The sequence below is a fragment of the Emys orbicularis genome, chromosome 23, assembly GCF_028017835.1.
Source record: "Emys orbicularis isolate rEmyOrb1 chromosome 23, rEmyOrb1.hap1, whole genome shotgun sequence".
Taxonomy (NCBI): Eukaryota; Metazoa; Chordata; order Testudines; family Emydidae; genus Emys; species Emys orbicularis.
Window position 1 is genome coordinate 10157733 of NC_088705.1, and position 26873 is coordinate 10184605.

At 56.3% G+C, this 26873-nt stretch overlaps 1 protein-coding gene across 1 annotated transcript in view; it reads right to left on the reverse strand.

The window, feature by feature from the left end:
• CRYBG2 (crystallin beta-gamma domain containing 2) overlaps positions 1–19512 on the reverse strand; it is a 29825-nt gene extending 10313 nt beyond the window's left edge. Inside the window, exons 1-6 of the mRNA XM_065421821.1 lie at positions 19280–19512; positions 17945–18032; positions 12402–13594; positions 2584–4960; positions 1312–1359; positions 1097–1215 (exon numbers count right to left, since the gene is read on the reverse strand). Coding sequence (XP_065277893.1) covers positions 1097–1215; positions 1312–1359; positions 2584–4960; positions 12402–13594; positions 17945–18032; positions 19280–19512 — 4058 coding nt within the window. The remainder of the gene's footprint in view (positions 1–1096; positions 1216–1311; positions 1360–2583; positions 4961–12401; positions 13595–17944; positions 18033–19279) is intronic.
• Between the last annotated feature and the right edge of the window lie 7361 nt (positions 19513–26873).

Sequence of the window (26873 nt, forward strand, 5' to 3'; positions counted from 1 at the left end):
TGTTAAATTCCCAGCAGAATGGGAGAGCCTGGACGATAATCAGAGGGATGAGTGCAAGCCCAAGCTGAGCCAAGTGGGGCACTGTTTAAAGCCCCCCGTCCTGCGGTTCCCAGAGAGTGACCAGAGCCCTGGATTCAGTCTTTGGCTGAGGGCATGTTACCAGTGACCAGGGCACTAGTTTCTAACCACCAAGATTAGGGCCCCGGCGTGTTAGGTGCTGGGCATGCCCTGGAGCTCACAATCTACATAGACCCGGCCGACAAAGGTAGGAGAAAGGAAGGATTATTCTCCCCGCTGGTAAAACGAGACACAGAGATTTCTTGCCCGAGATCTCACTGGGAACAGTGGCGGAGCCCTCATCTCCTGAGTCCCAGCTCGGTGCCTTAGCCTCCCTCTCCAGCTCTGGAGAGTCGCCCGAATGTGGGGATTTGGGTTCTCGTGCAAGCTGAGCTGGGCGGCTTCCTGCGGGTCACAGACTCATAGACTCTAAGGCCAGGGGCACCATCGGGATCATCTAACCTGCCACCTCCTATGGCAGGTGACAGAACCTCCCCCACCCATTCCTGGAGTAGGTCCCTCTGGTCGAGTTACTGAAGTCCTCAGAGCTTGATTCAAGTTACTGAGAATCCACCAGTTACTTGAGTTCAAACCAGCAAGCGAACCATGGCCCACACGGCAGAGGAAGGCGAACCCCCCCCAGGGGTCTCAACCAATCTGATCTGGGAGAAAATTCCTTCCTGATCCCAAATACGGCAACCAGTTAGATCCTGACCCGCCACCAGCCAGACACCTGGGAAAGAATTCTGTGTAGTAACTCAGAGCCCTCCCCATCTAGTGTCCCATCTCTGGCCATTAGAGATATTTGCTACTAGCAGTTGCAGGTGGGCCATGTGCTATTGCAGGCAACCTTATTGTACCATCCCCTCCATAAACTCATCAAGCTCAGTCTTAAAACGAGTTAGGTTTTTTGCCCCCACTGCTCCCTTTTCGGTGCTGTCATTCCCCCTGCAGCACTGCGCGGCTCTGTAGCCTCCATCCTTAGCCCTTGTGTCTGCACGAGCTCACGCTAGACCAGAGCAGCCGGCGGCACGCTTACCCCCCTCGGACCACCCGGATGGAGATGGTGTGGGAGAGCTCCCAGGACGTAGCGTCGGCGACGTCGCCCCAGATCTCCCTCTTCTGGCCTGCGAAGCCCGACTCGGAGAACAGAATGATCTGGAGAGAAATGACACCACCGCTAACCTCACCTGCCTGCCCTGCCCCCGCGCATGGCCGACGCCCCCACCCCAGCCCTGCCCACAGCATCAGTACCTTCCCAGGTCTCCCGTTGAGCTTCGTGGAGGGGTTCTTTGCCTCTTGCTGGAAAAAAAGGAAAGGAAAACTGGGTAAGAAGCGGAAGGAAATGGCACGTCCTCTGGAAAGAGCCCTGCACTTCGAGAAGGCTCCCTCGGTCCCTTCTCGTCTTCTCTGGTCTGCCCCAAGATTCCTTCCTTCCACACACCTGGCATCCCATCATCTCTGTTCATCAATTACCTCACCCATTTCTCTCTATCTATCCAGCCCCTGTCCTACACAGCCATCTCTCTAGCTAGCCTCAGACACATCCAGCTAGCTAGCTCTCTCTCTCTTATACACAGCTTTCTATCTATCCAACCCCATACACCTCTGTCGGTCTACCCCTTATACACAGCCCTTTATCTAAACATCTCCATTCTCATCTATCTAGTCCCTACATATGCATTCCCTGTGCATAGCCATCTATCTACCTAATCCCAAACACACCCATCGATCTCTCATTCAGCTCTCCAGCTCCAGCTCATCTCTCACTCCAGCTGCTCAGTCTCTCTCTCTGGGCCACTCCAGATTCCGTTACTCGCCTTACTCCACGAGCAGAAGGCAATGGAGCTACTCGTGGAGTAAGGCGCTGCACAGTTTGAGGAAGGGGTGTCAGAATCGGCCCTTCTGTCCGTCACAGAGCGGCTCGTTCCCAGCTGGGCTACCCTGCGTGGGGCATGATGCCAGCGTCAGTCCTGCCTACGCCCGAGAGCCTTGTCCTGATGGGCGTCTGCACTCCCACCTCCTATTCTCCACGCTGCTCCGCATTCTCCCCAGGGCTCCAGAAGGATGCAGGTCCTGGGGCCTGCCGGAGTGGAACTCCCTCACGTCAGCTCCCCCCCAACCAACACCGCAAAGCTTCCCCCCCCTCCAAAGGCCAACCTCACAACAATCACGAATATTACAATGGCCAAACCCTGCTGTCCTTACTCACGGGGCGTTTTGCCTGAGTAAGGACCTCCTGAGTTGACCCATTATTGATGATCATTATGATTATCAACACTCTGCTTTGGGAATCCAGGTCCCACCAGCGCCATCAGTTTCCTTGTAGCTTTTCCCCATCAGCTGTGGAACACAAGCTGCAGGGTCAGAGCCGCGCAATGGGACTGAGGGAGTTTCTAGGGCCTGGAACCCCTGGTGAGTTTTGATTCCCCTACCACCAGACGAGGCGCTCAGGGGCGTGGCATTATTGGGATTGGGGTGAGGACAAGCTGAGCCGGCTTCCTGCTCAGAGCTCTTGAGACTCACCTGACTGCGTCGTGTGGAGTTACTCACCCCAGCTGCAGGGTGATCCAGCAACGGGGGAGGAGTATTTTTCTGCTCAGCCTCCATGAAGAGCAGAGGAATCTGGCCAGTGCTTTTGTCTGTGCCTGGTGCTTTCTGAGGGTCCAGAGAGAGGACTCTTGTCATATCTTGGACTCCAGTGGGGGAAGGCTCAGAGGTCAGCTGTTCGCAGGGTTTCAACTGTGGCCCATTGGGTGGCGTCCAGCTCTGCCCGCTGGCATTTAGCAGAGCCGGGTCAATTGGCGTGGGTGAGCTCCTTCCTTCTCGCTCCTTCTCCAGAGCTTTGAGCGGGGGCATCACAGAGGAGATGTACCGTCTGTAGAGGAGGCTGCTGTCCAAGCGGGAGTAGGGCTTGTCTTCTGTGGGGACTGCCTTCTGCTCCTGGAGATCTTTCAGCAGGGAGGCGCCTTTGAGGATGTTAGCGTTGAAAAGGATGCTTTGATTCCTGGAAGCCTTCTCATCCCCTGGGGGCTGCCTCAACTTCCCCAGGAGAGACAGCGTCTTCTCCTCTATTTCAGATGACATGTTTTCCCAGGGGTAAATTTTCCTGGGCTCCTCTTTGGCTTGTGGCTTCTCATCCTTACTGAGATATGGGTTCTCTATCTCCTCTTCCTCCTCCTCGGAGGGATCCAGGTTCTCCTGTTTCAGTCCATTCTCCTCCAGATGCTTCCGTTCCGTCCGACCAAAGAGCTCGCTGAGGGCCTCTGGAAGGGGAACCTGGGACTTGGGAGCGACGTGATACTCGTCAATGGGTGGCAGGATGGCGTATATTCCACGCAAGGAAGAGCGCGACAGCCGGGGGATCTTGGGAGGCTTTCGGATTTCGGAGGGTTCCATGTTGCGGAGGGTGTCCACCAAAAGTTCCATGTCCACAGACATGTCGGGGTCCTCCTCTGCCGTCTCCTGGTGACTCCCCGTTGGCTGGGCGTGGCTCAAGGCTTCAGGGGAGGCCTCGGTCTCTTCAGATGAAACGTTTGGCTCTTGTGCAGATCCCTCGGAGTTCCCAGCTGGTTCATCCCCCTCTCCCCTGACCGTAGCCTGGGAGACCGACAGCTGCACTCCAGCTAAAGGCTCTGGATTGTCACGTTCTCCTTGGGCGCTATTTCCAGGCGCGCCAGCAGCATTAGATACGCTCTTTGTCCCGGGTGCAGCTAAAACGGCACCGTCCGTGCTCGGCACGCTGCTCTCCGTTTCTGACCCAGTTGTGGCTGCGCCGCCGGGACCTGGCAGGCTGCCGTCGGTTTCAGGCGTGCCCCTGTCTCCTTGGGATTCACTGACATCAGCGCCGCCGGCTTGCGCCAGGCGGCTTTCTCCCGGCGATCCAGCAGCAGAGCTACCAGCAGCCTCACCAAGGGCCATCAGGCTTCCACCAGCACATTGCCAGCAGCTTTCGCTCGGGGATCCAGGGATAGACGTGCTGCTCCCTCGTGCCAATTCGCTTACACTGGTGCTCTCAACGGTGGGCACAATGACTTCTTTTCCGGATCTAAACCCAACAGTGCTGCCAGCTTTGAGCATGAGGATTTCCCTTTCAGATCTAAATACAGTAATGTTGCCAGCATTTGGGACGGGCCATTGGCTTTGGGAACTGGTTACAGCAGTGATACCGACAGCCCTGGGGCCGTGGCTTTCTCTTGGGGAACAAATGGGCGTATTGGTGCCAATTGCACGGGGCACATGGTTTGCTTTTGGGGACCCCACAGGTGTAGTGATGCCAATTGCACTGGGCATGTGGCTTTCTCTTGGGGACCCAGTGGGTGTAGTGGTGCTACCAGCACCGAGCAGGTGACTTTCTCCGGGGGATCCAGTGGGTATAGCGGTGCTGGCCGCGCCGGGCAGGCAGCCATCCTTCTGGGATTCAGTGACTGTAGTGCTATCAGCAGCCTGCTTTCCCCTTTCAGTCGGCCTCTTCTCCTTTTGAACGGGAGAATAGATTTGTGAGAACACGGGCGTGTGTTCAGAGAAATCCTTCCGCAGGCCGGGAGATCGGGAGCAACTGCTGTCTGTTGGAGAAGGCAAGTCCCCAGATTCCCTGCCTACTGTCCCCTTCTCCCAAGCCTCCAACAGTATCGACACCCGGGAGGGGCTGGCGGCGGCCTTTAACCTCCGTGACAGCAGGGAGACCTTGCGGGAGCAGGGCTTGGCCTCTTCCTCGGGCTGATCAGCGGGTGCTTTCTTCCAGCTGAACCAGGTGCTCTGGGTCGACTTTCCTGGCTTGGGGTGATGGGCGCGGGAGCTACCGCCGACCTTCTTCATCTCGTCTAGCCCCGTCCCAGCGTCAGGGGCTCTCTCGGAGTGGGCCTCCTCGCCGTCTCGGCACGGCCCGAAGGAGCTGGGGGAGCTACAGAGGGAGGAGAGAAGAGACAAGAGAAGCTGTCAGTGCTTGGGCAAGGCCCAGAGCTCCCTGCTTTGGCTCTGTTCTCACTCACCAGCACTGAGAGCCCGTCATACACCCAGGGCCACCCAGAGGGGGGGCAAGTGGGGCAATTTGCCCCAGGCCCCGGGCCCCACAGGGGCCCCCACGAGAATATAGTATTCTATAGTATTGCAACTTTTTTTTATGGAAGGGGCCCCCGAAATTGCTTTGCCCCAGGTCCCCTGAATCCTCTGGGCAGCCCTGCATACACCCACACTGAGCAGCTACCATCTTGTAGAAGTCACAACCCGAACCGAGTTCCTCCCCCTTTCATTAACTAATCTCAGATCAGCCCAGCCCGGCCCCCCATGCCCTGGACTTTCTACCCGGCTCGTCCTTGTGACTCATTTTCTTGGGAGTCCTGATAGGAGGTGGTTATAGTGCAAGGCAGGCTTGGCTTAATAGTTGGTGTCACATAGAAACTGCTCTAGAGGGCCCGGGGGACCCGTACCTATAGAGGTTATTGCCACTTCCCCTGCCCCCCGGCTCTGAGGAATGGATCACACCCCACAATCTGGGTCATTGGCCTGTTATGCAGTGAGAGTTTGTACATCAGGGTGGGCCCCAGTGGAAATCAGGTGGAGTCCATTCGACGTCGCTGCCTCCCACTGGAGGAGCAGTCGCCCTAGGAGCCAGCCAAACATCAGAGCAGTCGTTTTGTTCCAGAACCAAGGTGCTGAGCAACACCTGTAAAAACCAGCTGGAAAATGTACAACTGGCATTTCCTGTGGGAGGGTGGAACACAGCCAGCCCGGCCTGCCCTACCTGGCAGAGCAAAGTGTCCATAATCTTCAGGGTGAGTCACCTGGGTGTCTGGGCCAAGCCAAGCCAGCGACTCTGCAAACATAGGAGCCAGAAACCAACCAGCCAGGATACTCCCCTCCCTCTGAGGAAGGAGGAGTGGAGCTGCCTTTCCTCTGTTCTCTTCCCTCCCCTGGGAAAGGACTGGCTCGCTGGGAGTTCCAGCTGTAGACTCCTCAAGAGGAAGGGAAGCATTTTTATTAATATTGGGCCAAACGCCGCGTTTACTCATGCCGAACGTCTGAGGAAGTCAACGGATGTGTCCCTTTGTTAGTATTTCTTGGCAGCAGAGGTGTGGCTCTTTACATAGGGATCACCAGACTGGAGGTCCATCTAGCCCTTGGTCCTGTCTCTGATAGTGGTGGCACCAGATGTTTCAGAGAACCCCACAGTAACACACACACATTCTGTCGAATCCTGTTCTCTAATACTCAGAGATTGGTGTAAGCCCATCTCCTCCAAAACATTGCTGTCATTTATTAGGATGCAGGAGAGCCATATAAATAGCCAATCCCACATTGAATCTTGCTAAGCTCTTGGCCCTGTTAAGTCTGTGGTTCTTTACGGACGTGCGGGAAGAGTGAACGACAGGATTAGACGTTCCTCCCACCTGCCCACTGCAAAGACAACGTCCTCCTAGCGAAGCGCTATCTTCTGTTGGGGAGACTCTGTTATTATGGAGCGTGGCTTCCCCAGAATAGTTTTATTATGCTCTTCAGTTTACAACTAAGCAGCTGACAAGGCATCACAATCAGGCACCTCCTGCATGACTGAGCCGGAAGCATTTAGCATCCTTGGCTTCTCATCGGGTCTCTCCATAATGAGTTTGTTCAATGTCACTGGGTCAGACCGGGGGTCGGAGGTATCCTGCGACTTCCTTGGTTGTACAGCAATGGGGCCAATGGATCCGGGGGCAGAGAGAGGAGAAGGGGATGCTGCTCAAAGGAAATCTTTGAACCAAGAAGACCAGCAGGAGGTAGCCCTTCAGACCCCCTGCCTCAAGAGGAGAGCACTACCCTGAAGCCTATGGGCTGAGGCCCTGTCTACACAGGAATTTCAGCCAGTGCCGACCCCTTGTGCAGACATGATTTGCCCTGCTGCAGTTTTCCCCGGGGTAAGACAAGGTCCAGATTCAGGCTCCCCCATGCTTGAAGGCATTTGGTTCTGAGTGTTTGAGTCCACCCTGTATCGACTGGTCCTCCTGTGCCCACCACCCTCTGTGCTCCACCTGATCACAGCCAGCATCCTGGCACCACTTCTTTGGGGTGGGCTTCCCCTGCCATACTGCCTTTGCCTGAGCACCCAGACTGGCCCCTCCCTCTCTACCTACATCCCTCGGTGCATTCCTCCTCTCCGAGAGCAGCTCTCAGCCCTTCCCCCAAAGCAGCAGCCAGGGAGTCTTCGATTTCACTGCGAGAATCAAAGGGGCAGAGGGTATAAGCCTACTTCGGGTGCAGTCTGCCATGCTGCCCCCGCCCCTCCATGAACCCCCAAAGCCCTGGAGGCTATTCAACCCCTTTCCTCATTCCGATCGCTCTCCAGAAGTCCCACTCCCTTCATGCGATGGGGTGGGATTTTCAGAGCTGCCTAAATGCTTTCGGAGCACAGGTCCCGCCTACATTAATACCAAGGGAAACGTCGTGTCTCGCCTTGGGAGAGACAAGGTGCCCTTTTTAGTGTAACCCGCCTCCCACCTTGCCTAGCGTCATCCTGACCTGCCTCACGGCTCATCATAATTAACCTAGATTGCAAGCAGCTTGGGGCAGGGACCATACAGCAAAGTCCTACTTTCTGAGAATCGGTATGTGCCTGTCCCTGCCCCCCTTCTGACAGCCACCACTCCTCCTCATTAGAATCTCAGATTCTGTGGCTCTCTGATCAGCTGTGGCTTACTCCCCCTTTGGTTTACCTTCTAGGCAGGTTTCCTTTTCATAGTCACCCCTCCAGGAGCGCCGCCAGCTTTTCTGCCGCCTTAGGCGGCGGAAGGTCCCGCCCCGAAATGCCGCCCCCCACAGAGGCGGCGGAAGGTCCCACCCCCGAAATACCACCGTGGTCGCCGCCCCCCAAATTGTAGCGCCCTAGGTGACCGCCTAGGTCGCCTAATGGGTTGCGCCGGCCCTGCACCCCTCTCTAAGGCCCCACAGTTGCGCTAATTTAACTAAGTCGCTTTAGAATCTGATGCTGTCAAATCGGTGCAGCCCTTTGAAATCGGTCGAAGAGGCCCTAATATCTGTTTAGTTTAAGTCAGTACGGCCTTGTCTACACATACAAATGGTACTGCTTTAGCAACACTGGGATCGTTAAAGAGGTACAACTGCCTTCTAGACTGGATACAGTTATACTGATATAAAGGGGCTTACACTGGTATAACTAGGACAATTATATCAGTAAAAATTCACCCCTATAACCATACAAAACCTGTCTGTAGAGCAGGCCTAAGCAATCAATTTAAGCTAAATTGATATGGGAGTCTGACTGAGTTTCACTAGCTAATCAGGTTCAACCAAATGAACATCAGTTTCTAAACTGATTCAATTTTGTGTGTAAAAATAACTAATAATAAAACCCTAGCTCTTATCTAGCACTTTTCATCTGTAGATCTCAAAGCACTTGGCAAAGGAGGTCAGTGTCACTATCCTCATTTTACAGATGGGGAAACTGAGGCATGGGGCAGCAAAGTGACTTGCCCAAGGTCACCCAAGTCAGTTGGTGGCAGAGTGCCGTTCCAGTGCTCTGTCCACTAGGTCATGCTAACATGTAGCACCTCCCCCGGCCTCCTCTTTCGGAGGGGGCAATTTGTATAGGCATAAGTCCAGCATTCAGACAGACACATACTGGAGTGTGGGCATGAGTCACGTCCCGAGAAGCCCGAGCGCTTGAATTTGCTGCTGCAATTAGCCTTTTAATAAAGATTCTTAATGAAGTTCCTGTGATTCACACAGGAGGTCCCAGGCCATTAGCATCTGAATACTGACGTTACAGTAACCTGACCAAATGCAGTTTGGGTGACCCCATAACTACGCAGGACCTGCATGTTGGCAGGTGACTTCAAGGTGTTCCTTCCCTGCTCTAAGCAAACACTGCTTTTGCCTGAGCTCTTTAACTATTTGGATGGCTTTTCAACCCTTGTCTGCCCTGCTGCCTCAGTAGCAAGCTACAGACAAATCTCAGTTCCCTGCACCAGATTTCCAAAAGATCTCAGGGCCAGATTGCCACCCACAACCTGCAGCTGAGCCTGACATCATCAGATTCTTTGGACCCTGGCCAATCAGGCTCCAGACCAGACTAAGGCATGGGAATGGGGTTAATCTCCTCAGAGCAATGGACAGAAACCATGTGTCCTGGCTCATACCAGTAGAGCAGTGGCCTTCGACCATGTCGCCCATGAGGTGCTGCTAACTCTGTCTAAGGTATCTATATGGCCCCTATTCTTCTAGTATCTGAGCACCTCACAATCTTTAATGTATTTATCCTCACTCACCCCTGTGAAGCAGGGCAGTGCTATTATCCCCAGTGTACAGGTGGGGAACTGAGGCACACAGAGGCTAAGTGACTTGCCCAGGGTCACACAGGAAGACTGTGGCTGAGAACTGAACACTGGTTTCCCACGCCCTATACTAGTGCCTTAACCACTAGACCATCCTTCCACTTCTGAAGACTCCCGTAGGGGACCCGGCAGGTCTGGACAGTATCACTTTAAACCAGTTCCATTCATTCCTGTCAACAGGGACCCAAAGTGCGGCACCGCCAGATTGTCCCATCTCACGGGGACTCCCAGTTCTGGAGTCCTGCAGTCTTTGTTTAGTGGCTACGGGAAACTGCTTGGGGCAATCGCGAGGCAGTATGGGCTACAGAGCCATCAGATGGCACTCCGGTCTCCATCTGGCCCCAGACGGAGCTCTCTCTCTGCTCGCCCAGTGTCTGGCAGAGATGAGTGCCTGGAGGGAAGCATCAATCAGATAAGATGGAGCTGACGCTGGCTGGCAAAGGAAGCACTGAGCGGCTGGTTAAGCCTGTGACCACTCCCTCAGCTGCAGGCATCTCCCTGTCTATTGCTGAGGTGGCTCCCAATCTCTGGGGTTTGGCAGGTGCCTGCCACTGCTCCTAGATGCCCAGATTGCTTCAGTGGCCAGAGACACTTTCTTTCCCCCACAGCTGGTCAAGGGCTGACACATTCCTTCCTTGGGGATGCAGGCCTCATCGTGGTCCCCTTCAGAACGGACCCCCAGCTCTACCTCAAAGGCCACCTGGAAGCTTTGGCTACTGCAGAAAGCGTCTGGCCACCTGCCGAGCAAAACGAGCTGGCAAGCGTGCATCACAGCGGCACGCCACTTCCTGGTGAAAGTGAAGGTGCTGGTCACAAGGCCCAAAATGACACAAGCCCAAGTTACCTAAGAAACTGACTCTCCCCACCATCGGAAAGCTCGGGCTGTCTGTCCCAGGAAGGAGTCACGGGCTGGGAATTCTCAGCAGCAGCCTCTGGCTTCTGGAATTCATTCCCGCCAGAAAAATGGCTCATCCCGGACCTGGTGACATTTAGAAGAGGTTGCAAGGTGCAGCTTTGTGTCCAGCCCTCCTGCTGACTGTGATCACAAAGAACCCTGGCAGGTGAGGTAATAGCTTTTATTGGACCAACTGAGAGCCCTGGCATTTCACCGACTGACTTAGTTTCTCCGGGTCTGTCCTTTAAAACTGCAGTACCATGAGATGCATTTACTGAGCTCCTTCGTAAAGGGCTTTGAGATCCACTGATGAAAAGTGCTACGTACGAGCTAAGTATCGAAGTCTTTAAACCACGATTTGAGGACTTTGGTAAGTCAGTCAGAGGTTAGGGGTCTATTACAGGAGTGGGTGGGTGAGGTTCTGTGGCCTGCGTTGTGCAGGAGGTGAGACTATGACCATGATGGTCCCTTCCGGCCTTAAAGTCTAGGAATATTGCTATTATTGTTATGATTCCCAACGTGGATAGTTAAATGCTCCTAATCCAAACTGTGTAAAGGGCCCTGAAATACCATGCGCCCTAGAGACACACACAGGGGTGCTGGGGTACAGCAGCACCCCCTGGCTTGAAGTGGTTTCCATCACATACAGGGTTTACAGTTTTGGTCAGTGGTTCTCAGCACCCCCACTATAAAAACGGTTCCAAAGCCACTGGACACCCACAACAATAAAGTGCAACTTCCGCCGAGCCAATCAGCATCAGCCAAAATGGAGGCTTTTGTGATGCGGACACTTGAACCTTAGGAACTAGATGGAGACCTGCAGACTCATGGCACCCAGGCCACTGGACAGGCATCAGATGGTAACAAGTTCCAGCCACCACTTACCGGGGCTGGCTTTGAACCGGCGACCTCGAGGAAGAGCCCCAGCTGCCTTCTGCCTGTTTCTGCCAGCTGACATTTCATGACATTGTCGTCTACATTTGGGGGCTTCCCCTGGCCCGAACCCCAATACTCCGTCGATGGAGCCATATTTTCAACAACAGCAAACTCCTGTGACTACCTTGCTCCTACAAAATACACATCTGGACGCACAAAAGACCGAGCTGCCCAGGTAACACCACCAGACAGCTGGACACACAATGATGGGCTGGCTGCCCAGTGGGGCCTAATGGAAATCCTGTCTGCAGCCAGCGCCCTGTGGTCTCTAGGTCATGATCCGTGCTGCCTGGAAGGACTTGGGCCAGAGGGTTTGCTGCCAGAGAGACTGGGTTAAGAATTCGGGCAAGGCAGGTTAATCTCGATAACTGGTTCTGATTTTTTCCCCCCTCCTGCTTGGCAGAAGGGCTGGCTGGTTGATTGATTCCATCTCAGGCACAAAGTCACTACAATATTTAAAATAGCCTCAGACTCAGAACGAAACCCTCCTGCAGCGTGACCCAGCCTGCCTCCAACACTCCGGGCTGTTAAAAGCCTTTGGGGTGAACAGGCTTTCAAACACCTGGGGAAAGCCCCGCTTCCAAGAGGAACGTGGCTGGGACAGGAGGGTACATCAGCTGAAAGGGGGTTGGATACACGGGTTGGAATGTAGCCATATTTTTGTGTGTGATCCAGGTTGTTTCTTTATGCCTCTGGCAGGTTGAATTCTGCTCTCCAGTCCCAGGAGTAAATCCAGAGTAACTCCACTGCTATCAGTGCGCTCGCTCTGCATTGACACCCATGGAACTGGGAGCTGAATCTGGCCTTGCAATTTTAGAGCTGAGACCCCAGATCCAACCCCCACCCCACCAGGATTTATACAAGCCCAGAACTCAGGGAGCCCCTTTCACTCTTTTTATGAATGGCTGAGTCCCCATCCCCCCCATGACGTCAATGGGCACAGGGGCCCTCTGCGATTCCGGCCAGAGGTTCCCCTTCTCGGGTCCCTTCCCAGCTGCTCAGGGACAATGAGTCAGGCAGAGGGAGAGAGCGCTCAGGTGCCGGGGAGGCTGAATGGATACAGCTCCCAGGGTGGGGAGCAGAGACATTCTGGCTCCGGTCTCTGCTGAGACATGCCTCCCTCCCCAGTTCTTGCCGACCGGCCTGGGCTGGCCCAGGTTCCTTTCAAGACCTGTTTCCTCACGTACCTGCTGGCCGGGGCTCCTGCCGCGTGGACGGCTCTCCCCTCCGCTGCCGAGAGGTCCCTGCAGTGGGCCAGGCTCTGTTCCTGCCAGTCCCGTCTCCGCCTGGGTCTGGGCTCTGATCCTTGCAGCGGTGTCACCAGGCATCCTGGGACTGGGCGGACCTGCCCGGTCACCCCAGCAGTACCCTCCCTTTGCAGCGTGAAGTTTTGGAATTCCTTGCGTGCTGCCAGCTGGGGAGCCGGTCTGTCTGGTTCCCCATGACATTGCTCATCCATTTTCTGCAACTCAGCAACCCCCTGAGAAACTCCTGCCTCCCTGGCTGGCTTCGCGGCTCCGTGGGAACCCCGTCCATTCCCACGTACCCTAGGCAGATCCTCTGCTCTGCTCTTCGCACCCTCGTCCTGCTCCTTGGTCAGAGTGATCGTTACCTCGTAGCGGATCTTCGCAGGCCTGTTGGCAGGGGCGGGTTCAACCCCCGGGATGGTCTCCAGAGGCCGTTCCGGGCTTTCCCTGCCTATTGCAGGTTCCTCCATCCTGCTGAGCCGATTATAGGAAGGGCTGGCGAACAGACAGGTCTCCGGTTCAGAGGTGGATACCCCATGGCCATGGCTCACATGGTCTGGCTGTCCCGCTGCCTTAGGGCGGAAGGTCCCTGAGTCTAAATACTCTTGGAAAAGGCTTTCAGCCCACTCTGTCAGAGGCTCCGGGGCTCTGCTGGGTTCCTCCTGGGCGGCTGGAAGCTTGTAGTCTTCCCCCTGTGTCTCGGGGCTGGCAGGGAAGTCCAGGGAGGTGCTGCCGATGGAGACAGATTCTCCCCAGGAGCTCCCATCTTCTTTGTCCAGCAGAGAGTCAAAGGATGCGAAGATTTCCACCTGGCTGGGTGTGGCTGGCTTCGAATTCCCCGTGTCCATGGGCCAAGCAGATGGCTCTGGAGTCTCCTGCTCTCCGGCCAGGTTCCCAGCAGAGCACAGGTCAAGCCGGTCTGCCATATCCAAATCACTGCCGACCGCAGGTCTCCGTAGCCGCCCGCAAGGCCAGGGCTGGCCCAGTGAGCTCCCCAGATGACCCGTACCACCAGCGCCGGTGCCTGAGAGCTCCAGATGGCTGTTTTGCCGCCTCCGCCAAGGCAGGGTCCCAAACATTCGCAGGAGGCCGTTCCTCCAGAGGTCGGACTCCGAGTAGCTGAGAGCATGCAGCTGTGGGGGGGAAGGAGAGGGAATCATGAGCGGGTGCATGGGCAGGAGGCAGTGGAGGCCGGTAAGCAGCCACTAGAGCTCTCCATCCCCACACAGCAGCACATCGGTGCTGGCTAGCAAGCACATGCTTGGTGGGCTGGTGCCTGGAGCCGGCCCTGCTAGCAGGAGCATCAGCGAGAGCCCCTGCCCTGAGCGCCAGGGCTCACAAGGGTGGGATCCTGCACCTGACTGGCTGAGAGGCTGGAATTCTGCCCCCCTCCCCTCCCAACGCTTGGTGTCACCTGGGCTCCCCTGGTTCTAGAATTGATTCAGTCCACGCTGCTGGGTTCAATCGGAGCAATATGGGAAACTTCAGATACGCTCAGCGTCCTAGTGCTGGTATCCCAGCCCTGCGGAGCGCCTATCCGCCGGACAGGGGCAGCACAGCCGCCCTCGCCCGGCCCGGCCTGTGCAACTCAGCGCTGACCAAGACAGGCCTGCCCCGTCTCCACGGCTCGTTCAACCCTTAGCCTCCGCTGAGTCTGCCACACAAGCGCTAGTTGTGATGTAGCTTTTTCACAGAGCACTGGACTCACACCACCCCCCCCCCCCCCGCCCCCCGTTGCTTCACACCGATGGGGATGAGATTTGGTTTCTGGCAAGTGAGAAAAGATCCAGAACCCAGAACCCGTCTCCTGAGCCACCCGCTCCCCGATAACTGCATTTCCACAGTGCCTGGGGCTTGCCAGCTCCTGCCTGTGGGTCTTCTTCAACTGTGCATCATGAGCCCTATGCAGACAGCTCCCACATGGGGATCTCTGTTCACAGGGGCAGGCAGGCAGACCTGGGCCTCAGCCAGATTCTCCGGCTGGTGAAGGAGGGAAGTGGAAAGTGTGAGCCCAGGAGAGAGCTGGTTCAGCAGTGGCAGGATCAGAGTGTCCTTCCCTTGCTCCCGCAGCATCAAGGCAACACCAAGAAATGAACGAGAACTCAGGCCCGGCAGGGGAGGGGATCCAGGAGGCTGGCCAGCGCCCGTCACTTTGTCTCTGACTGGCAGTTTCATGCAGCTGCCCTGGGAACGGCAGTGCCCGTGCAGATCAGCGGGGCCGCGTCATCGCAGCAAGAGGAGGGAGGGCCTGGTTCCAGGGACATAAGAGAAAGCCCTTCTCCCAATTGCTGGGGGAGTGGAGGAGACCCCACGCGCTAGGAGATCTTGGTGCTCCTGTCACTCAATAAGGCCTGTCCCACTGGGTTAGGTCTGGGACTCCATGTCCCTGGGCTATGGGAGTTCCTGGTCACTGAACGAGATCCCACTCCAGCTCTCGGGGAAAGTCCTAACCTCTGACTCAGCAACTTAGGCGCTGGTCCCTGCGTCACTGGATCAGGTCCAAGTCTCTGTTATAGTAAATCCTGCTCACTAGAGATCCCAGTCCCTGGGCCAATGCGGGCGGCTCCTGATCCAGCAGATAGGAGGTGGCCCCTGTGGCCCTGTCTCTGGGGACGTGCAGGCTGGCAGCAGTAGGGATCTGACATGTAGCAGCAGAGCGAGCGCCAGCCTTACATAATCCCCATTGGCCCCTACACCGTACCAAGCAGCTAGTGGTTCCACTTGCCCCAGCTGAGCCAGGCTCCAGCCTTCCCCTGGGGCAAGGCGCTGGCTTCCGAGCAAACAGCCAGAGGGGTTCCACCCTCAGGAGTCACTGGTGCAGCAGAAACTATTAGACACAGGCCAGCAGAGCGCACGTGTTCCACAGACACCTGGGGAGATTAGATCCACCACCTTCACACGTTCCCTCACCCACCCGATGGGCAGCTTCCCACGAGAACCGCGCTAATACCGGGGGTGACTCACGCGGCCCAGAGCAGGGACCCGGGGGGCAGGTTTCTCTCCTTTAATAGGCACTGGGTTGTTTTCTGTCCTGTAACGTTCCTAGGCGTTCACTGAGCTGATGGGCTAGAGCCAGGCTCTGCGCAAGCCCCTCAGCCCTGATGAACGGGCCGGCGTAGCAGTATCTCTGCTGAAGTCTGGGGATCCCTGCACCGTCCCTGAGCAAATTCTTCTCTGGAGTCGCAGACCCCTGCTCTGACGGAAAGCAGGGAGCAGAGGAGAGACATGCAGGAACCCCAGAGCGGGTGTGTTTCTAGCGGAGGCCTCAGGCTGTTTGCCATGGGAACAGGCCAGGTTGTAGATACAATCAGTGACTGCCATAGAGTGTTGCCCACTCTCACGATTTTATCACGAAGCTTGTGACATTTGGTGGTTTTCTTAAAGCCCCAGCTCCTGGAGTCAGGTGATCACCCGAGACTCTCTGCTTCCATTAAAATGAAAGTAAGTTCCTAGCCCTCATGATTGCTGAGAAAAGCCCTTAAGCATGGACAGAGCGCCCATAAAAAGAACCCATCATTTACTGTTTTTTAAAAATCTCAAGAAAGTTTAAGCCCATCGCATGATTCTAGGGGGCTGATTTATGATTTTTGGACACTTGCAATTAGCAATACTGGCTCCACTCTCTGTGCTCCAAACCAGCTGCAATTACCAAACTACTTCCAATTCAAATCTTCCCCTGGTGGCTTCTGCTCATCTGCTTGCACTGGCATCACAAACACACACAGAAGGAACATCATGGTGGGGGATTTGGGGGCCCCCTTCAATGATGGGGAAAATCCCTTCCTCTTACAGCCGTGCCCCTGCAAAGCACAGCCTATCATAGAAGATTAGAGTTGGAGGAGACCTCAGGAGGTCATCTAGTCCAATCCCCTGCTCAAAGCAGGACCAACCCCAACTAAATCATCCCAGCCAGGGGTTTGTCAAGCTGGGCCTTAAAAACCTCTAAGGATGGAGATTCCACCACCTCCCTAGGTAACCCATTCCAGTGCTCAGTTCCTGCCACAGGGCCAGAGGTGGTGTCTTGCAGATATTATCACTATGATGGATGGACAGACAGGTGAGAGACAGAGGGAAACACAGACAGAGAGCTGGAGAAAATATATAGATGTGCATATGCTTTCCCCAGTTAGGAGAGCTCGTCCCTCCCCAAAGCTGTCAGTGGGGTTTAGTGATGGGCCCATGCGTTTCCCCCCAGGCCTCCCTGTTTATGGCGTTCAAACGCCAGCAGGATCAAAGCGCGAACAGAATTACATGGGAAACAGGACATTCCAAGGTATTGCTCTTATTGTTGTGTAGTGCTCCCGAGCTCCCAAGAGGGGGCACCCTCACCCCACGGCCCTCAGCCTGCTGCTTCTGCAGAAGTCAGTGAGATCAGGAGGAAGGAAGGAAGGCACCAAGAGCAAAGCTACAGTGAATCCCAAGGGGGTCTGGTAACCAGAGTAAGGGACGGATGGGGAGCCAGGACTGCTGGGTTCTGTTCCTGATTCTCCCCTGCCTTGCGCCTTGTGTCACCAATTTGCTCCTGTGGAGAGCGAGTGTAAAACACAACCTGGTAACAATGGTGTAAATGACACCACGCGTCACGAGGCTCGGGAGAATCTGACCCCCAGGGTCACTGACCCTGGCAAGTCATTTCCCTTCCCTGTGCCTTAGTTTCCCCATCTGTCACTGGGGAAATGAGACTGCCCCACTTCCATGGGGACAGGCCTGGGGCATCACTCATTAACGTTTGTGATGCGCTTTGAGAGCCTGGAGCATCTGTCTCTCTTGAAGTGCAAAATATCATTCATCAGTGATGCCCCATGCCCACATGCCTCACTGCACCAACCCTCGCCCGCGGAAAGCAGCCAGACAAGCCTCTGGGATATTCCCCTCCCTGGATGGAGGAGGCCTCTGACGGGAGAGGCACAGAAGGCTGCAGTTCTGAAAGCAGGGTCCCGCCTCCTGGGGATTTCAAGCACTATTATCCCCATTTACAGGTGGGGAAACTGAGGCACACAATGATTCAGCGACTTGTCCAAAGTCCTAGAGCAGGTGAGTGGCAGAGCCAGGAAAAGAACCCAAGTCCCTGGATCCCCGCTTTAACCACTAGACCACACTCCAGCCCAGCTGGAGAACCTGTCTCCTTAACCCTCACATGTGCCAGGGCGGCCGGCCCCAACAGCAGGGCCAGCCTCAGGCACGTTCAGTGGAGCAGACTGGCCATGGCCTTGCGCTCTGAGAGGCCCGGTGCCCGGGGTCCCTACTGTCAGCAGCACAAAGGGCCGAGCGACCCCATGGTTACGTATTGGAGAACCGGGCAGGCCTCTGGGTATCAGTTACCAAAGGAAGGAGAATGCTACAGCGACTGACCCGCTGGCTCTGCACAGGGGATGCTCACAGGCCCCTCCACAGCTCCTTCTGCCCCAGGAGCTGAGCAAGCCCGCACGCCCCAGGCCAGACCCAGGTCCTTTCCACAGCCATTCACGCCACAGAGGCCTCACCTTCGAAGATGCCTTCTGGGGCCTTCTGGGATGGGGGGGCTCCTCGCTGCGGCTTCCCCCAGCTGAGATCTTGTCCTCCTCGGCCATCCTAGAGCGAAGCGCAAAGTCCATGGCAGACATTGATGCTAGTGACGGGCCCAGAGCCCGGTCTGCCTGATCTTGGGGAAAGCTCTGAATCCAAACTGCCTGGCTCAGACCCCTCTCCAGGTGGAAAGAGGGGAGTACCTGGGCTTTTCAGTTGTCTCCCAATGATCTCAGCCCATCATGAGAAGAACCATCTCAGAAGGCAGAACCCTCCAGTCTATGCGCACAGGCTCCCTCGACTCTATCTTGAGGGACTTTGCCTCCCAGTTCCCCATCCCATAGGGTAGGACAGGAATGCATCTTGTTTGGACTGGGTGTACTAGGGTAGGGAGTTGGCCTCCTGAATCTACAGCCCATTCTGAAGGGTACATGCTGGACACCTTGACTTTGAGGTTCACATGGACCGAGCACCATGGATTCAAGCTATGTACAGACCAGATACTGCAAACACAGATCATGCTGACTATAAGGTGTATATGGACCAGGCAGTGGGACTGGGTCCCTTGTGTATGGACCAGATACCCTGACTGTGAGATGCACGTGGACAGGATGTATTGACTTCCGGGTGTGTATTGACTGGATGTGCACTGATTAGATTCTGAAACCACCAGGTTGTATATGGTCTGGACATGGGGACTACAAGCTTGGACCCATTAGCGACCCGTTCACACAAAGGAGACACAGGCAAGAATTCAGCCCCCGTCCTCAAGCGCGCCAGCCTAGGGGCTGCTCCCGCTTCCTTATGGGCTGGGAATGAAAGACAGACCCAGATCCTAGTCTCCTATCAAACCTCCCCAGGCTGACTCAGCAGCGGGCCTGCTTCCTGAAAGGGCTCCTGTAAACACACCAAGAGCAAAGGAGGCACAAGTTGTATAGCCACCACATATACAAGTTGTATAGCCACCACGTATAGCTCAGCACATCCCTGGGTGGGGAGCGTGTGAGGGGGATAAACATTCACAGCTGAACGCGGAACATGCCCCTGGCGCACACACACGCAAACACACACCTGTGCTCGTCACAATCACAACATGCACATGGACAAACGTGCCCACCACTTGTCAGGCACATGCGAAAACACAGCTGCCTGTCACGGTCACTCACGTGCATGCACAGACCCACCCGTCGCGCTGATGGGCAAACACCCACCCCCACCCCACGTGTGCAGACGTCTCCAGGCCCAAGCTAGCAGACCCCTTCCCCGCAGCCAGAAGCTCCAGCTCACCCACTGCCCGCCTCCGGGGAGCTCACCTCTGCAAGGACCCCTGCAACTTGCTCCTCTTCTCTTTCCCTTTCCCATCCTGGTGGGCTGCAGCTCTTGGGGCGCTGGGGCCATCCCTGATGCCCTCCTTCCTCTGCAGCTCCGTCAGGCTGATCTCACTTCTGGAGAAGAGCTGGGCGAGCCGCCTCCTGATGCCCCCTTTCTTGGCTCTGGGGGGATCCCGCTGGGGGGAGCCTGCCTGGTCTTCGGCCCTGAGAGACATTAGCAGCCGGAGGGCTAGAGGCCAGTGGAAGGACGAGCCGGGAGCACCGCTCCCCACTCACCCAGCCGGCTTTTCTTAGCCAGGAACCGGCACTGGCGTCCGACCCACCTGGGAGAATCCGGGTGTGTGTGCTGGGGAGGGAGCGGGGAGTAACACCTGCTGCGGCAATGGTGACAGATCCAGCCGTGCCCAGCTGGGAGCACGGCCAGAGCGGCCCCAGGAGGACTGTGGGGCCCAGGCAGAGGGCCTGGTTACCGGAGCTGTTACCTGGCATTGGGAACTCGAGCCCGGTCACATGAGCGTGACCGCAGCCTGGAGACAGGTGTGCAACGTAACCGCCCAGGGAAAGCGGGAAAGCGCCCAGCCAAGGCCTCGGATGGGGGGAGGGGGGCCAGGTGTGGGGCTGGGATTTGAGACTCAGTGGCTCCGGGAAAGGATCCGACCTGCTGCATGTTTGTTTAGAGAACAAACAAGGCAGATCTCAGCAGCCTGAGTCCTTGGGGAAAGTCTCACCCCGGCACTGTCAACAACAAACAGTGAGACAGCAAGGGACCGAGCATGGGACTGAGAGCCCCGGGGAACTGCAGCCTGGCCCATAGATTCACCGTTGACACAGCCCCCAGTTCTACCATTCGGAGGCTGATCCAGGCCCCTCCAAAGGCTGGGGGGCTGGATCAGGCCCATCTCTACTAAGCAGGCCAGGGGAGATCGAGTGGGTGGTCTCATGGATCTTTTACATCCCTTACTTGGGTAGAGGAGCCCCATCTAAGGAGCCCCCCCCCCCGCGTTATCAGGAGGGGAAGGGGGGTAAATTTGATCATCGCCCCCATTTCCCAGCTTTTGGGGTGACTTCCCAAGACTAGTCTGAGATGCAGTACCTGAGAGGGGGCAAGGGAACCCTGGCTCCCAGCCCCACTCTCATTCCACTAGCCCGGTCTTCCAAACAGCCTATCTGTTATGAAGTGACAGAGCCTTATAACAAATCTTCAGTCCGCTGCCTCTCCATATTCCCCCTGATGGGGGGGAGGTTGTGCCCTAGATAAAGCCTTTTGGGCATTGTTAATAATAAATAAGAACTTACATTTATATATTTACCTGAAGGAGCCTAAAGCACTTTATATACTGATCACTTCATCCAACATTAGAATGCAGCCATCTCTGGGGTGGAGCACAGCAGCTGTTTAGCAATACTGCACAACAGTTTAGGACAGGAAGTGAGGAGGAATACTGTATCCTTTCCAAACCGTAGGGGGATTTCGGGCGGCAGATTGCAGTTCCCTGAGTTGGAATTTAGCCATAACAATGGGGTTAACATCTCCACGCAGGCAAAAGGGGCCTGGGATCTTTAATGACCATAGCTATGCAAATGATGGCTCCTCCTGCAGCACTGCACCCCGAGGCACTGACTCACAGGAAACAGACTCACCAACTTCAGTGTCTGCTGCCAGGTGGGTCTCCCACCCAGGGGCTGAAACCCAGCCCAAGCCTCCTTAGCACATGGCACCCGAGAGGGTTACACCCCAAGCGGATGCTGTTGCACACTCACTGTATGGAACGACGATGTGGAAATTACCCCATGGGTCCAAACCATTGGATCTCAAAAATGGGGGTGGGGACTGGCAGCACGGGAGCCCCAGAAAATGAGAGCTAACAGGCCCAGGTTAAGGCAATCCAGCTCCCTCGGGCCCCTCTAGTGGACCCCACCCCTTTGCCATAGCTCTGCCCCAGTTTGGAGTGGGAGCAAGGCCCTGGGAAGCCTGTGGAGCCCAAGCAGAGGGACCAGTTACCAGGGCTGTTACCTTGAGCCCTATCACATGGGTCCCCTAGGGACACCCCACACGAGAGCCATTGGCCGAGCTGGTGGGGAGGTTACTACCACTCCGCTGTGGGTAGGCTGGGCGTTCCCACCCCTGCACTCTTGCTCCCGGCATTCAGGCAGGCTGGGGTCTGCCCTAAAGGTGGAGGATTTATCTCCCACCTACCTGAGCAGAGGACTCTGCATAGCATACCGGGGCCCTGCCAACTTCACCCCTGCAGGGTGACAGCAGTGAGGGCCCCCTCCCAGAGCAGTGGGTCTGGTAGCAAACAGCCCATTGAGATGACTGGTGCAGCTCAGCCTTCTCAGAGCTCTTGGTTCAGGCTCTCTGCAGACTCAGGAAGCCGCCACTGCGCTGGTTATATTCATGTCACAGCTTCAAGTTTTTCTTCGCCCCCATGAGGACTGGAAACATCATTCTTTTACAAATGAAAGCTGAGCTTTGGGCATCAGCACTGACTCTAGTCCCAGGCACAGGCCTATGGGGCCCATGGCTTAATCCGGCCCTGAGTGCTGGGCATGTCTTTCATGCCAAAGCATCCCAACATCCCCTTGCAGAGGCAGCACCAGGGAATGAATGCACCAGACTGAGAGTCCTAGAAACCTGAATCCTAGGGTAGTATTATTATTATGTATGATGTGTACTGCAGTCGTGCCCAAGAGCCCCGCTCCTGCCCCAGGACTCCATTGTGCAAGGTGCTGTACAAACACAGAACCAAGAGACACATTCTCCCTGCACCAAAAAGCTGCCCCCTCTCTGCCTGGCCAGCGTGCTTCAGCCCTGCATTAGGGGGACCCCATCTCGGACCTAGAGGGGAGTTCAGTCTTCGAGACCCGCTCAGTCCTTAGCCTCTCTGCTGGGTCTGCCCACAAGGGGGCCAGGCAGTGCCAGTTGAGGGTGGGGATTTGAGATGTGGACACACCAAACATTTCACACAGGCCATTGGCCTGTCACCGCAGCCACCAGACTGGCCTGGCACTACTGACCGAGTCACCTTCAGCAACCCAGATGGGAAAGACCCTATAGGTCAGTGCCGGTCCTCTGACCCACCCAGAGTCTTGCTAACCTCTCTGGACTCGTCCCTGCTGCAAGTCCTGGGGTGGGGCTTGTGAGCCGCGGCCTCAGTCTGTCACTGGGTCCCTGAATTCTGGCCCAGCAGCCTGAAAAGAGAGTCTGAGAGTCCAGCTGAGAGATGGAGGGAGCCAGGAAACATCAGGAGGCCAGGCTGGGGCTGGGGTGGAGGCCAGGCTCCATACACCCCAAAGGCAGGTCTCAACAGGGGCTGAATTAGGCTGGGGACGGGCTCCTGAGGGAGGCGCTGGGAGCGCCACTGCTTGGGACTTTCGGCTGCCTCCTGCCCCTCAGAGCCAGCTCACGCCGGGGCTCTGCTGTACACGTGGGCAATACAAGGGCATCACAGTGTCTGCAGTCGGGTCACTAGAGCCGCATGAGACAAGCACAACAGGCAGCGTTTGCTAAATTACTGACAATCCCCGGCGCTCCTGCGACCGAGTGACCACGGCGCTTTAGAAAACCCTTCGCAGCGCCAGCCCAAAGCTCTCAGAGCTGGGCTGAGGGTGAGCGTGAAGGACCAGCTGGGGGTCGCCTTCCCCTGAGCCGGGGAAAATAAGGCGCGAGAAGTCCCTGGAGATGGGGCAGGCCAGCAGGGTGCGGACACCCAAAGCCCCGTGAAATAATGGGAACCAGTGCAGGGATTGTAAAATGGAGATGACCCCAGCCTGGCTGCAGCAGCCGGCGTGTTCTAAGGTGAGACCCGCAGCTAGCACAAAGTAAAGGAAGGGTGTGGCTGTGAAACCCGCCTCGCTCAACATACTGTGCAGGGGGGGCAGCTGTGACTCCCACCAGGCCGAGCACTGGGCACTTTTCTAAAGGGACTGAGCAAAGACACTCACAGGACTGCAGGCTGGGAACTCGCCGCTGCTCTGGACTACAACCCAACAGAGCGTGGGAGTGGGAAACCCCACTAACCAAACAGGAAGTAAGGGCAAGGCGGAGCATGGCTCCAACCCATAATACTGTGATTAACCCAGTTAACCCCGTGATGACCACTTGACTTCAGGCAGATTGCCAGGGGCTATCAGCAATGCGGGCTGGACTCTGAAGTGAGCTTTGTCCTGTGGACTCACTTTATTCCGGTGGCTCTACCTGGAGGCTGGCAACCTCTCTCTCTCCAGACCAGCGGTTCTCAGCCAGAGGTCCAGGGCACCCAGGGGGGCTGCAAGCAGGTTTCAGGGGGCCGCCAAGCAGGGCCAGCGTTAGACTCACTGGGGCCCAGGGCAGGAAGCTCTGACACCTAGGGTTGCCAGCTTTCTAATGGCACAAAACTGAACACCCCTGCCCCGCCCCTTCTCTGAAGCCCCGCCCCTGCTCGCTCCATCCCCCCTCCCTCCGTCGCTTGCTCTCCCCCACCCCCACCCTCACCCTCACTCACTTTCACTGGGCTGGGGTAGGGGGTTGGGGTGTGGGAGGGGGAGTGAGGGCTCTGGGGTGGGGCTGGGGGTGAGGGGTTTGGGGTGCAGGAGGGGACTGGGGGTTGGGGTGCAGGGGGGGCGTGAGGGCTCCAGCTGGGGGTGTGGGCTCTGGGGTGGGGCTGGGGATGAGGGGTTTGGGGTGCAGGAAGGGGCTTGGTGCTGGGGCAGGAGGTTGGGGGGTGCAGGCTCTGGGAGGGAGTTTGGGTACAGAAGGGGACTCCGAGCTGGCGCAGAGGGTTGGGGTGTTGGAGGGGGTGCAGGGTCCCGGTGGCCCCTAGGCACATGGGCGGCCAGGGAAGCTCCATGCACTGCCCTTGCACCAGCAGGTGCCGCTCCCGCAGCTCCCATTGGCCGTGGTTCCCAGCCAATGGGAGCTGCGGAGCTGGCACTGGGGCCTTAGCCCTGGGCCCCCGCTGCACCGCTGACCAGACTGACCTGACGGGAGCCACCAGGGTCCCTTTTCCACCAGGCGTTCCGGTCGAAAACCAGATGCCTGGCAACTCTGACACCCCCGGGCTGCAGCCAAAGCCTGAGCAATGTAGCTTTGCGGGGGTCCCTGTGGTGTGGGTCCCCGGGCAATTGCCCCGCTTGCTACCCCCTAACGCCGGCCCTGGCTTTTCTATGCAGACAAGCAGTACTTGTGGCACTGGTGGGCAATGGAGTTTTTATAGCATGCTGGGGGGCTCCGAAAGAAAAAGGTTGAGAACCCCTGCTCCAGACCACGGCAGGGAGATCTGTACCGCACCAGAGCCAGGCCGGCCACAGCAGATCCACCCTCCTTGTGACAGACTGAACAGATGCCAATCTCAGAGACGACTCCTTCTCCACGCCCCGCTCGCTGCCCTGGCCTTCCCGGTTGGCCTGCGTCTGCCCTGGTGCTGGCCGCCCTCCCAGCACTGATGTATTCAGTAGTCGCTCCGCCACTGTCTCCTCCCCACTCCCTTCTGCGCTGGCTCTGGTCACAAGCGGTGCGGATACAGCCCCAAAGGCTGGACCCAACAGTTCTCACGTGAACCACAAGGAGGCACCAGGGGAATGTCCTTCAAGCCCCGTCTTGTAGCGAAATGCTAAGCAATGAGCGAGGTGCTGACCGTGGGCTCCCCGCTTCAATCCCCATGCTGCCCCCTGACTAACCCAGGGGGCCTGGGAACTCAAACCTGAACTCTGCTCCACCAGAGCATGTCTGAAGTTCGCCCACCAGGGGGCACTCCAGCTGCAGGCTGAAGGCAGGGGAGCTGCAGGCTGATGTATTAATTTAGATGAAATAAACGGGCTAAAGCTGTCAACCTCACCCAGTCACTGTCCAACCTTACACGTTAAACAAGGTCCGGGGCTCGGTAGTCAGAGCCCTCCGCCTGCTCAGCCCCACGGCAGACACGGCATTAACAATCCTTCCCACCTTTGATTAAAGATACCGAAGAGGAGGAAAAAACAGTTCAAGCCTTTGGAAGGCAAAGCGTTAAACTTAAGTAAGGCGTCCATTTCAGCCCCATAGGCAACCCCCCTGGTGTCTGACAGTCTCAGATGCTAGGCCCCCTGGGCAGGCACATCTCAGCTGCTGCTGAGACGGAGCTGAGGACGCATGGAGCCCGGCCAGGTGCCTTTCCCTTCTCCCAGCCTCGCTGGTTTCTTCTTCATCTCAGGAGGAAGCTTGTTCCTCGAAACACTCTGCTCAGCTCTCTGCAGAGTTTTCGCATCGGCAGCTGGCGGGCAACCGTCCGAGCAGGCAGAGCTCTCAGCGCGCTGCACCCGGGCAGGAGGGGGAATCAGAGGCCTTTCCCCACTGAACAGGCAGCTTGGAGGAGCCTCATGAGCCCTGCTCCGTGACTCAGCTAGGGAAGGAGGCCCACCCGCCTGGCCTGCAGTCCCCACTTCCAGCCCCAGCTCTGTGACACAGGGAGGGATGTATCTGGTGGGGAAGTCACACACTTCTTAACCTGAGAGGACAGACCAATCCCTCCAGCCCAGCCCCTGGCTAGACCAAGGGAAATAAATGGCTTGTCTACCTCTCACTATCCCCATTTTAGAGGTGGGGAAACCAAGGCACGGAGCAGTGCCATGACTTGCCCAAGGCGACACAGGAACTGAGCCCAGATGTCCTGGCTCTGAGGCCTCTGGCTTAACCACAAGACCACGCTTCCTTTGGGCAGGGCCGCCCAGAGGATTCAGTGGGCCTGGGGCAAAGCAATTTCAGGGGCCCCTTCCATAAAAAAAGTTGCAATACTATAGAATACTATATTCTCGTGGGGGCCCCTGCGGGGCCCGGGGCAAATTGCCCCACTTGCGCCCCCCCCCCCCATCGGGCGGCCCTGCCTCTGGGCCTGATCTGAGGGTACCGCAGCACCTTCCGGAAAAGGCTCTTCACCCCACAGGACTGGGCCATAAGAGAGGACACAGGCCCTGATCCTGCTCCCGTCGAAGACCATGGCAAAACTCCTGTCGGTTTCAAAAGAGCAGGATCAGGCCCATGTCGGAGAAAAACTGAGTTCTCACTTTTTGTTTGGGTACAGCAAGTCAGAAGCTTTATTCACTCTCACAATTGTGCAGAGGGAGAGAGCCAAGCAGGTCTCTCTCCCTGATACCTAATTACAACAAGCATTTATACCTTTCATTACAGAAAATAATGAGGGACAGCTGCATTTTGTTATACATAAGCCATCTTGATATCTTATTTCTTAATTGTTTTGACTCTTGCCAACATACAATATTTCCTATACCTTATCTACACAAGGTCTTCTACACCTTATCTATACAAGGTCACAATAACTTCTCACACAGTACTTTCTCACCCGCCTCACACAATCCTCGCTTCTACAAATCTCGCGTTATCAGGGCTACAGTTAGCCTGACTCTTGCTAACAAACTGTCATGCATTGCAGTTCTTTTCTGACAGTTCTTTTTCTGCTTCCACAACCCCCCCTTTTGTACTTCTAGTACAACAAACATTCTCAAACCTCTATTTGCATCAAGTCCTGGACTTCAGATTCTATATCAGATGTTTCAATGTTAGCGGTTCTGATTGGATGTAATGACAATGCATGATTAGCATGAA